Raw genomic sequence first — 12,761 nt, forward strand, 5'->3', positions numbered from 1 at the left:
CTTCTATCACTTAGTCTAATACCCAGTGAATTAGGTTACTGTTCTCTTTGGTGTCTTAGCATTACTTCCACACACATCTCGGAATATTTGTTAACATCTCAAAAATCCGTCTAAGAACTCTTCATTACTACCACATGGAAGCTCAGTAGAAGCATTCCTCCAGGTGTTCCTGATTTTCCCTCCATCCATATGCTATACACAGTGATCCCTGAGGTGAGAGGAAAAGCAAATGACCTACAAAAACCGCTACTTTTTCCTACCCCTGCCCTGAACAAAGGAGATGTGCTACACAATCCTTTAGTATTTACTGTTAAAGGCAATTAAATAACATTTTATTTAAAATCACTGAAGTAAAAAAGCAAATTAACTTTTTTTTCAAAGAAGCTCTCTTGTAGTTATTAGGTATATCTTTCATTGTAAATTTTGACTCAGGATGAAATTAGCTTCAGATAGATTCACATTAGACCAAGCAATACCAAAGCACACATGCAGTTTTTAACAGCAAGGTTACGCAGTAATTTGAATGTATTCTCAAAAATAAATTTATGTAATAAAACCCAGCTTTTGCTCGTATCAACACACAAAATAATCCTGTGTAGTATGCAAAATAAATGAAAATCAGGGAAAAAAAGGAAAGCTGGGCGTGTTGGGGGAAAAAAAAATCAATCAAAAAACTTTAATATTTTCCTATATTATCATAGCTTAAAATGGAACTCCAAGAAACACTTTATATTATCCGAAAGAAATGTTTCAAATAAACCTTAAAGTTTACATATATTTGAAATAACTTACTTGTAATAACCATCACTTTTGAAAATATGGCCTTGACACTGGCATCTGTCTGTAAATCACACAAAAAATGCAAAATTAGAACCTCCTGTACCAAGTATACCACACTAAAACAAGATGTAAATAATAAGGGAAATGGGGAGAGGGTAGGGGTATATGTAAACTCTGTACTTTCTGCTCATTTTTCTGTAAACCCAAAACTACTCTTTTAAAAAAGTCTTTTAATTTTAAACAATTAGTAAATAGCAAAAAAAAAAAAAAAATCTCCTAACAATAATCTTCACTGTATTCTTCAGAAAGTTAAGTAAGTAAAGTTAAGTTAACCCATTCATGCTCTCGGCCCACGCCCTGACCACCACTATATGCTCCTTCTTTAGCCATGTTTAAACTCCAGATGAACCGAATGAAAGGTAGAAGTGAAGTCATACTCCACTGTCGTTGCCTCTTCCCTTGTCCTGTTTTGTCAGCCTCCAAAACAAAAACAGATGACTGCTACATCAACCTTTTGGGACACAGAGATATTTTGTTTTTCTTAAGTACTCAAAGAACAGGACAACTAAGTTTAAAAAAGGAAACTAATCTGGAAATGTTGGTTTTCACATTTTTAGCCTATCTCAAACAAAAAGTTGACAATTAAGTATATAATTCTGATTGAACCGAGGTATTCCTAAAATCGTTAACCCTGAGGATTATAAGGCATAGTCATGAAGCCACTGGGAAGACACTGGATGAAGACAATGAAGATGCCACTGACAGGTACAAAAATTTTCCAAGAGTGCTAGTTATTTGTTGCATCAGGGTAGTATTTCAGTGAATGAATGTGTTCATCACATTGTGCTGCACGTAATACACTCTGTAAAGTCACATGTATAAAAGATGTTTCTAAGAATACTAGTTATTCATTCCATCAGGTGTTATTAAAAAAAAAAGTCCCTGAGCAACTCTGCATAAAATACTGAGCTAGAGAAACATTGGGGTGAAAGCAACAAATCAAAAAATAAACAAATAAACTGTCCCTATTGAGAAGGAGCTTTCTAAAAGGAAGGAGAGACAAAGAATAATAGAATAGCATACAAGAGCTAATTCCCAAATATTTGGAACTTAATAGATCTGACTAGAAACATAAGATTTCTATTGTTTTTCAATCTGGGGGGAAAGAGGTGGTGCTGGCCTTACTAGAAGTTGATCCACATGAAAAAGAAACATCACCAACAAAGTACAATACTGCAGGGCTTCCCTGGTGGCGGCGCAGTGGTTGGGAGTACACCTGCCGATGCAGGGGACGCGGGTTCGTGCCCTGGTCCGGGAAGATCCCACATGCCGCGGAGCGGCTGGCCCATGGGCCATGGCCCCTGAGCCTGCGCATCCAGAGCCTGTGCTCCGCAACAGGAGAGGCCACAACAGTGAGAGGCCCACGTACCGCAAAAAAAAAAAAAAAAAGTACAATACTGCAAACTACAGAGTCACTTTGAGTGACACTGAGCAAATCAATTTAGTTACATGAAGTAGAAGGGCTACATTACTAAGAAAGAATAAAAACTATCTTAATCAGAAGGAATAATGAGGAAGCCAATGAAACATGTTCTGATTATTATATCTAAGAGTCTTCCTGGTAAAATAGGCAGAATTATAAACAGCCAAAAGTTAAACACAGCTTTGTATTTTTTTTCTAACTTTATAATATCTACTACAATTCTCAGTATAAAGTGAATATTAAGTAATAAGAGACTATGAATTCTCCTTTCACTAGAATTCCACTTTAGAGTACTATCCTCCTCCATTCTGTTTCTTCTTCATCCCCCACCACACATGAATGAGAATTCCCTCTTTGATTTGGATAACTTGTTAATTATTTTAAGATAATTTAAAGGAAAATACCACAAAGTGGAAGGGAATAAAACATTGTAACTGAATTGAGATTGTATTTTATTTCATGTAGACTGAACAGGAATGTCATGAGACCCTCCCAAGTTTTTATGAACAGGCAAAGGACAGAAGCCCCCACTAAATAAAATTTAAAGGGACAGTGAGAATCAAAAACAAAGTTATTTTTGGTTACCGTCTCATACATCACACTGTTCAACATATGATCTACACACTTATGCTATTCGGCTGCTAATGACTTCAATAATGCCTAAAATCAGGAATAATTTTATACACATGCAAATAAGAACATTCTTGCAACTTTACCTAAAGGAAGTAAATTAACAAGTCTCTAGGTGGCAAAAAAGGGCACTTTAACCAGAGCTTATTATCTGAAACACATCAACACTGCATTATAACACTGACTAACACACGTTTATTTGGTTGAAACACACTAACTTAACTAGGATTTTCCAATTTTCCTCCTTTGCACAGAACGTACTGAAATAGCAGAATCTCTAAAACTAGTTTTAAGTCATTGACTATAAGGAAGAACTTCTTCTAGCAGGTTCAATACACTCAGGAATCACAGAAGGTTAAATTATGTTCAATAAACCATAAACAAAGAGGTCATTGTTAGCCTATAAAACAAAAAAACTACTCAGTTGTAAGCTTCAATCAGGCAAACAAGTGGTATGAAATGCCTTATTACTAGTGATTTAGAGGTTAAGAAAAAAGTGAGGTCACTAAAAACCACTCAAACAACTACTGTTAGCTTACTGATTTTTAGGGCAAACGGCAAGATTTACACCTAGGAAAACTGGAAATTTTCTCCCCTTAGATGAAACAACTCCATTCTGTTGACCTCTGTCCTATGAACATGAGGTGTATGTCGGGGTGGGGGTGGGGGTGGGGGGTGGTCCACTGTGCTTGAAAAAGAAACAAAAAATAACACTACACTGTTTTCCCTGGATGCAATTTAAAATGACCAGGCACACTGATTTTTAGATGAATTATACTTTTTATAGGCCTACATACAACATTCTCAAACAACATCAACTGGATGAATAACCACCATTAAATTATAATTATGAAGACCAGGTAATACATTAAAATTACCATATTAATTATAAGTAAAAATATCATGATACTAAACTATAATTACATGATATTAAAACTTTCTATAACCACAAGACTATATAAAGATGATGGGAGCATTTCAGTATAGCAACATTAAGTGTAATTTTACTGTTTTCTATGCTTTCAATAATGCTGAGTTATTGTTTTGGTTTTATTTTTTTAATTTTAAAGCTACCAAAAAAGGCTTCATTCTGTGTACACAGAAGCACATTCTCCTTCCTGTTGGGTATCACCTTTTGCAGATATAGTAAATTTAAATTTTTCTAAGCAATAAGTTTCTTAAAAATTTCAGTGTTCTAAGTTAGAGATCATAGGTTCTAGAGTCAGAAGTGTTCCACACAGAAATAGTTGTTCAACACATAGCAAAAATGTTGATAACTTACTTTGGGTTGCTTAATTAAGTCAAGCAAATCCTTTACTTGATGTCGGAGCAGATTTTGACATTTCCACATTTCATTCAGTGCTCTGAAAAACATACATAAATTTAAATAACAAAACAGGATAAACATCCTTCCAGAATATCCCAACCATGTTAATTTTTTCTAAGAGTTCAAATTACAAATGGAGATGACAGAGAAGGGTAAAATTTACAGGACTAAGCAACCGATGATACATGAAGAGAAAGAGAGAAGTCAAATATAAGAGATAATAACATTTGAAGAGATGGCTATATCAAAAGAAAGGGATTAGTGGTGGTTGTTTTTTCTTTTGTATAAAAACAGCGAAAATCTATCATTAACTGGAACATGTTTGTAGGCAAGGGCATAGCAATGAACTGCAGAGATTACAAACTTAAGAAATAAAGCAATATTTAATGAGTAAGGTCTTGTATTCAATAGCAGGCCGGATGAAAAGGAATGAAAGACACAAACGGAAAAGACTGAGCCCTGAGAGAATGGAGATACTTTTTCCTGAAACAAAAATATTATAATTTTACATTATATTATATACTTTTATTTATAAGTAATATTTATAAATTACATTATATGTATATAAGTGAACATTCATTTTATATGGCAAAAATTTTGATCACCATAACACTTCTATTGTTCTCAGGCAGAAATTTAAATCTAAAAAAAATTATATAGGTACTCAAAAAAATATACATAAATCACAGACAGCAGTTAATGTTATTTAAATACTAAGTTATAGAATATCAGAACCACTCACATTTAAAATTTTAAAAAGGAAATTTTCCAAAACCAAATAATACTTCTCATTGTTTTCAATTATCTATACTTCTATTAACCTCCATTATCACACATATGAAGCACTGCCATAAGAGTAATTTAATATAGAAGCATATAAAACCATATAAAAACACACTTTTTCTTTTGATAGACAAGGCAATTGTTTAATATTTTCACCCTCCTCAGCAGTATGTTTTAAAAATATCTTTGCATTTTTTAAAGGAGACAAATTAGCTTAAATTTGGACAATTCCTTCATAGTAGTCCCTTCAACATGGTACTGGCAAAACAACAGTACTGGGGCATTTTCATCTTGAAATAGCTAAACTTTACTGTCTTCCAGTTACTAAAGTTCCACAAAGTTTAACTGGCACACTTTAAGAATGTAAACATTAAAACAAAAATGACCATTATCCAGAGGACTGTAAATAATTTTCAAAGAAACAGAGTAGTCATCTGTGAAATAACTTGTGAACTCCAAAGTCAATGAATTCTCTCCTTACCTATATATTTTATCACTACTTAAAACTTTTGAAAGCCCTGGATTTTGAAACTTGCTTTCACTTAAAGCAGAAAAATAAAGCAGAAATTATCTTATTTATTAACTTAAAGATGAAATCTTAAGCAATTCTAAAGCTTATTATAAACTATCATGGCTATAGCTTAAATCAAAAAGTGACCATCACTGACTAAGAATTTGTATTATAACATTCAGGGGGAGCATCCTCTTGAGCATTTCAATTAAATTATATTAAGCAGCAAAGACAATTTGTCCTTGTGCTTTGCCTTTCTAAACAGTACTTAAGGAAAAAAGGTTGTACTAGTAGAAGCAGTATTACTACAATAGGAAGACAAATATCCATTTATTTAACATTAGCCTGAATTCCAGCTCTGTCACTAAATAAACGTGAAAAATCTGGATAGAGCCTGGATACTCTTCCATTTGTTAAGTGACATTTTAAGTAGACAACTAGTTCCCTCACTATGGCTTCTTGTTTGCACCAACATACCACAGGTTTGCGTCAGTTCAAAGAAACAAACGACTACCATTGGGCTGCAGTCAGAAACCTGTCCAAATGTTGAAGAGAAACTCTCCTCCAACCTTCTACTCCCAACTGGCAAATTACCCATCAGACTCCACAGTTCAAAACTGTCTAGATGAGAGCCTGATCAATGAAAGAGAAGATCACAACCAGGACACATGATACTACCACTTACTCTTGTCACTGACAGTTGTTCTGGGGAACTTGGGGGAAGTAGAAGTACACACCATGATCAGACAGTACCCAAGCTTGCCTCTATTCTCCTTTCCAGTAATCAGTATACTTACAGTTAACCTAGGGACTTACCCAAAAGTGGGTACACATCAAAAAGTCTAAAATATAGGAAGTATTTTGTCTTCCCCAAAAGAACACAGATATAGAATAAAATATATGGCTCTTTCAGTAAATAAGAAAAATCCTTACCAAACAAGTTCTTAGCAGGAACCCGCCTGCCAAGCAGCTATTTTTTTTTTTTTTTTTGCTGTACGCGGGCCTCTCACCGTTGTGGCCTCTCCCATTGCGGAGCACAGGCTCTGGACGCGCAGGCTCAGCGGCCATGGCTCACGAGCCTAGCCGCTCTGCGGCATGTGGGATCTTCCTGGACTGGGGCACGAACCCGTGTCCCCTGCATCGGCAGGCGGACTCTCAACCACTGCGCCACCAGGGAAGCCCCCTAAGCAGCTATTTTAAAATACTTTTCAAACTAATTAGAGGTCACAAAAATTCAAATGACTTTCTGGGCTAGAATGGTAAGGTAAATGAATGAAGTAGGACAGGTGTTATAATACAGAGTATTATATACAGAGGACTGTGGTGAAATTAGAAACATTAAGTAAAACATCAATATTATTAGTATTCAGGCCAATGAAAAAAATGAGAAAAAATGCGACCCCCAAAAGATTGGCAAAAAATAAGATGCCTGATAATGTTTTGGAGTAAGAGTATAAATTAGTATAATCATATTGGGAAATAATTTGACTAGTTTATAATGCTGAAAATGTGCATCCTCAGCAATTCCAGTCATAGCTGTATACCAGTGATCCTAAACCCTGGTTACCCATTACAATCTCCAGAAACGCTTTCCTAAAAACCCCAATGCCCACACTACACTCCAGACAAAATTAAATGAGGATCTCTGAGGATGAGATTCATGTGTCAGTATTTTTTAAACCTCTCCACGTGATTCCAATGTGCAGCCAAATTTGAGAACCATTCATAACCATACGTTAGAGAAACCCTTGCATGTGTATACTAAATTGAAAAATGTTCACAGTAGTACTATTTGTATTATTAAAAAAATGGAAAGACACAAATGTCCATTCTTTGCACTGACTCAGATTTGCAATGCCAAGATGATGGAATAAAACTGTGGTTTAATGACAAAGTAATTCAGTACCACAGTGAAAATGAATGACCCACAAGCTATACATATAGAGTAGATGAAGCTTAGGAACGTAATAGAGTGGCGTGAAAAAACAAGTCACAGAAGAGTATACCCACAATTATTCCGTTTTCATAAAGTTCAAAAACAAGCAAAAATTAAAAATATATTATTAAGGGATACATACATACATACGATAAAACTTTTTTAAAAGGAAATGAGAAACACAAAATTAAAGCTAGTGGTTTCCTCTGGGAGGAAGATAGGAGGATGAAAGAGAGAAGTGTTCACAAGTTCATACATAGTTTTATTTTATTACTATGCTTCAAAACTCATGATTTGTGTGCATTAAATACTTCATGATAATAAGTGTAAAGACTTTTGGAGAAAATAATCACAGATAAATGTAAAGTTAAAGTGTAAGTAATAAAATGTTAAGAAGCACTAGGTGTATAGTTGGTCACTTAATTCCAAGAAGTTGATTAAAATAAAAAGTAATTTTAAAAACATTATCTCTCTCTCTCTTTTAAGTATTTTAACTTAAAAGAGATAAATACTCATTCACTCACCAACCATTTCTGTAGAATCAATTGATCCACAGATTGGAAATTACTTTCAGCTTTTCCATGACATTATCTTCCAGTATATCTCCTATGTCACCATTTTTTCTTTTTAATTCAATCAAATGGACTTGTCATTTAAGTGATGAATGATATCTGATAAAAATATTTAGTTTTGAAACTGCTATTTATGTTTTGTGTATTCTATTTTCAATTATTTTTTATTTTCTTTTCCACTTCTGGTATTAAGGTTTTCATTAATTTTTTGCTCCTAGGTTTAGAAGTTATACATTCGAATTCTATTTTTTTAGGGGTGACTCAAAGTTTTAATATGCACACTTGATTCATGGTCTAATTAATCAACATGTCTGTCCTCACTCTTATATGACAAAAGAACATTAGAACACTTTACCTGCCATCTTAACATGTTGTTATCTGACAGGGTCTACCTGGCATGGGGCAGGGTATCCCAGGGACTCTCAAAAGAGTTCACATATCATTGCAGTGGTGTACACTGGCACAATATCAGCCTAGATGATAACCTACTTTTTAATCCAGACCCCAACCCCTTGTAAAGAAAACTTTATCCTATTCCTTCCTTCTGGATTCAATTTCCTTTTTTATTCTTTAGTAATTTTTTCAAGTAGGATTTATGAGTGGTGAACTCTCATTTTTTGCTTGCAAGTGTCTTTAATTTATTTTTACTCCTGAATGACAGTTGAACTGAGTCAAGGAGTCCAGATTGGGTGTGATTTAAATAGGTTGTTTCAAATGGGATATATACATATCCTATCTCATCCATTCTAAGAGGCCATCAACTGCACCATGAAGAAAAGGATGCATTACAATTCCACAGATGCTAGCATATGAAAATTTTATGTTTTACAATTAATTATAGAGGTAACATATTTTACTATACGCAGTGGAAAAAGAATGAGCTTTGGAACCAGGAAGAACTGAGTTCAAATTCTGGCTTTGGGGCTTCCCTGGTGGCGCAGTGGTTGAAAGTCCGCCTGCCAATGCAGGGGACAACGGGTTCGTGCCCTCAGTCCGGGAAGATCCCACATGCTGCGGAGCGGCTGGGCCCATGAGCCATGGCCGCTGAGCCTGCGCGTCCGGAGCCTGTGCTCCGCAACGGGAGAGGCCACAGCAGTGAGAGGCCCATGTACCGCAAAAAAAAAAAAAAAATTCTGGCTTTGTCTCTTATTACTTGTGTAATTTTGTGCAAGTTCATTGATCTCTGTGGGATTCAGCTCATCATGTGTAAAACAGAAAAAAAAATCATTTATACTGGGAGTTTCCAAGCTTTTCCTATAAAAGGCCAGAAAGTAAATATTATAAGCTTTGTGGGTCATAAGGTCCCTGTTGAAACTACTCAACTCTGCCAATTGTAGCAGAAAAGCAGCCACAGTTAACACATATTCCTGTGCCTGAAGTACAGTGGGTATCAAGAAATGTACATTTCTCCCCCTACAACCCTTTTTCTCAACATTCCTATGAAAGATATAAATAGCATACATAATAATTTCCATGTGGGAAGTGCAGTTAAAAGTCCCATTAAGCTGTGGTAGGAATGAAAATTATATACAGCTCCGTATACTTCTAATTTCTGAATATTTAATCCCCATTAGCTGGGGATTAAGTTACACATTCACTGGAATACTGATGATCTAAACTTTCTGAAACCTAGAGCATATCCATCTCTAGGCCTCAATTTCCTAAGCCTCAGTACGATTCAATTAGCAATGCCTCTCCCATGTCCAAAATGCCAATTCCCTACAAAGCCATACAAAAGCACTTTTTGAATGAAACATGGTCATAAAAATGTATTTGTGCTTACCTTTATATCAAACTATAACACCATGTTGAGGCTATGCAGCACAAAAATATGTATCCTACTGCCCTACTCTATAATTCAAATCAGTATCAGGTGAAAATAAGAAAGTACTAATTTCACAATATGGACCTTTCTAATGCCTTAAGGAATACAAACAAAAACAAAAGGTACATCAGCATTTCTTGAGACAACAATATGAAAATCTGGAGAGAGAAAAACTAAATCCTAAAAGATTCCATGTCAATCAGCTCTGTTTTTTAATTAGTTACAAAAATCCTTGTTAATCTCATGTTAATAGCAGTACTTTCTGAAAAAATATCCTATCCAAGTATTTTATTGTGTCTGACCATTTAAACAATGTTTGCACTACATAAATTGTTGACATTTAAAAATACAGTTGTTTTCTTTTCCATAAAATCCAACATACTGCAAAAGACGGAAAGAACAGAGTTTAACATTTGAAACATACTTCACAGCATTTAAATCCAGTGTGGCATACAAATAATATAAGCATTTCATCCGTTCTGTAGTTTCCAAATTGTGGGGGACCATGTATTGAGCAAAGATCCGTTCAACAAGCAATCTACGAAAAAACATAAAGTACTATATTAATTTCTTTAAATGTACATATTAAATATGTATGTAAATTTCCAAAACACATAAAGAACACATATAAAAGAGCTTCTTCTTTCTGAGTAGAGATGAGATTTCCAAATCAAAGATTTCTTTCTATAAGAAGAAGAGCCAAAGAAAAAATTTTAGCTGGATGTACTGGAAACAGTCCTATACCTAACTAAGATTAACTACTTCTGCATGACCTTGGGCAAGTTATATACCAGGGACTCAATTTCATTGGCTAAATAATAAAGGGTTAAAAAACTACACCAGAACCTTCCAAGTGACAAATTCTAAACATCTATAAGTTAACCATAAAGAAATGTTTAAGATTCTTGACTTTTTGTAGTGATCATCATGAAAAGAGACCTAGATAAAAGTAAAAAGAAGAAAAAAAGGAGAAAAGAAAAATTAAATGGTGGGGGGTGGGCTATGAAACCATAATGCAAATCTCTGTGCACTGATGCCACACGCTCAAAAAGCTTAAAAACGTCAATTTTCTAAAAATAATAACTATAAAGTCTCTTAGATAATATCAACCTAAGATACTCAGTTTCTGCTTCCCATACCTCTTAAAATTGTAAGAGTCCTACTGGTTCTTAATTTTCTCATTCTCACCTGTTAATAAGCAAGATCATTTGGACCCCACTAAAAATTCATCAAATCAATGCAGACTGCAAGCAGAATTTACAGTTCTACTAACTACTAAATCGCTAGGTTCCATATAAGATCTAACCTTACACACTGGAATAGAAAAATACAAAGATTATATTCAGATAATGTGTTTTTATATAAATTTATAAACTAGTTTTTTTAGCCTTGAGTAGGAATTGTTTGTATTTAAAATGTCTAAATCCAAAGGTTGTATACTTATTTTAATTTTATTTGAAAAAATGAATGTGAATCCTTATAACACAATTATCTATGAAACAAAATTTAAATAATTACATACACTCCTACTTTCAAATATTACTCTGTTAAAACACAGTATACGAAAATGACCATAAAAGACGTATCCATCCCTAAAGTTATATGTACATTACTACTTCATTTATGGCTTTGGTGGGAAAGCAACTAGTCACTCACTACCTTTAATTTGCAGTAAAAACTGAGGAGGGAGTTTAAAGTTATAAAGAAAATAGTTAGCCTAAAACAACAGCTCAACAACAGTTATATAATACCAAAAGCACTAAACATTTTACATGTGGTGTCTTTAACTTACCTATCATCAATACTATTTTGATAATATATATGTAGCAATTTGTCTTTGATCCATGAAATCTGTTTTGCAGCATCTTTCCCAGCTGCTGATTGTAAAGCATATTTCTTATAGATCTGGGCAAGTCCCATCATGGCTTCTTTGCGCACTCTCCACTTAAAAAAAACAAAAATTTTTCTCGTAATTTAAAAATGCCTCCGTTATATTAATTCAGTAAAGTCTAGTTTCCCAGTTTTTTTATTTACTTTATACAATTTATTTTCATCATACCTCAGTTCCTGGATGTCAATCTGTAATGACTGTATGAAAAAACACAACTATCATTTTAATATATCTACTATGTCAAGCACAGACATCTATTAACGTGTATAAAGAATTTTAATGCTTTGATATCTTATACCCATTACCAATCCCTAAAAAACAAAACTCAATCACAATCTACTTAATGTCACTTAGAATGAGTGAGGGAAAGCATGCTACCAAATTGTAAAAGGCAAAGACAGTTAAGTGGATAAACTGTGAGCTATTCCTTATAGAGTTTTTTCCAAATTATGGTCTATATTAAGCATACGTGTATTAAAGGTATACATGACAATGGCTTTATCAGATGCTGAATGCAAAGACACATCAGTGGTTCATTTTGTATATCTGGCAAAGACGTTCAGGTATAAAGGTATTCAACTATTTTCTAAAATAAATACATATCTGTTATAGTATACCTAACATTAATTATCTTGGTATGAGTTTAATCTTAAATTTTACATAAACACAGCACTATAATCAGTAGGGTGTAAGTAATATTAAGAACTTCATGAATCTGCGAAGATTATTAATTTTTCCTTTGCAGTCTGTCACTCACAGCAACATTTTTCTCTTGGTTTCTCTTTCAATTAATTACAGTAAATAATAGTCCTTATTTCATCCATCCACTGCATACATATTGAAATAAAAGACTTCAAAAGCTTTACTCATAAAATAAAAATTCAATATGTTTGTAAAAACTTTATCTCCAATTCCCTATCTTATCTCTAATTCCCGAAAGTGCTACTTTAGGGAAAATTTAAAGATATAGATACAGCATATTCTAATACTGCCAGTAACATAAATATATTTAATTATTTTTTG

The 12,761-nt window shown here is 33.9% G+C and overlaps 1 protein-coding gene across 8 annotated transcripts in view; it reads right to left on the reverse strand.

Annotated features, from left to right (window-relative positions):
- Window positions 1-12,761, reverse strand: part of PDS5B (PDS5 cohesin associated factor B) — a 197,241-nt gene that overhangs the window by 78,700 nt on the left and 105,780 nt on the right. For all 8 annotated transcript variants that reach the window (XR_007473087.1, XM_004282205.3, XM_004282206.4 and 5 more), the window contains 4 exons: window positions 11,640-11,791; window positions 10,272-10,385; window positions 4,176-4,257; window positions 793-841 (listed from right to left, as the gene is read on the reverse strand). Coding sequence is in view for 7 of the 8 variants with exons in the window: in XM_004282205.3 (XP_004282253.1) it covers window positions 793-841; window positions 4,176-4,257; window positions 10,272-10,385; window positions 11,640-11,791 (397 nt within the window). In the remaining variant the exon portion in view is untranslated. The remainder of the gene's footprint in view (window positions 1-792; window positions 842-4,175; window positions 4,258-10,271; window positions 10,386-11,639; window positions 11,792-12,761) is intronic.

This window comes from Orcinus orca, chromosome 18, assembly GCF_937001465.1.
Source record: "Orcinus orca chromosome 18, mOrcOrc1.1, whole genome shotgun sequence".
NCBI lineage: Eukaryota > Metazoa > Chordata > Mammalia > Artiodactyla > Delphinidae > Orcinus > Orcinus orca.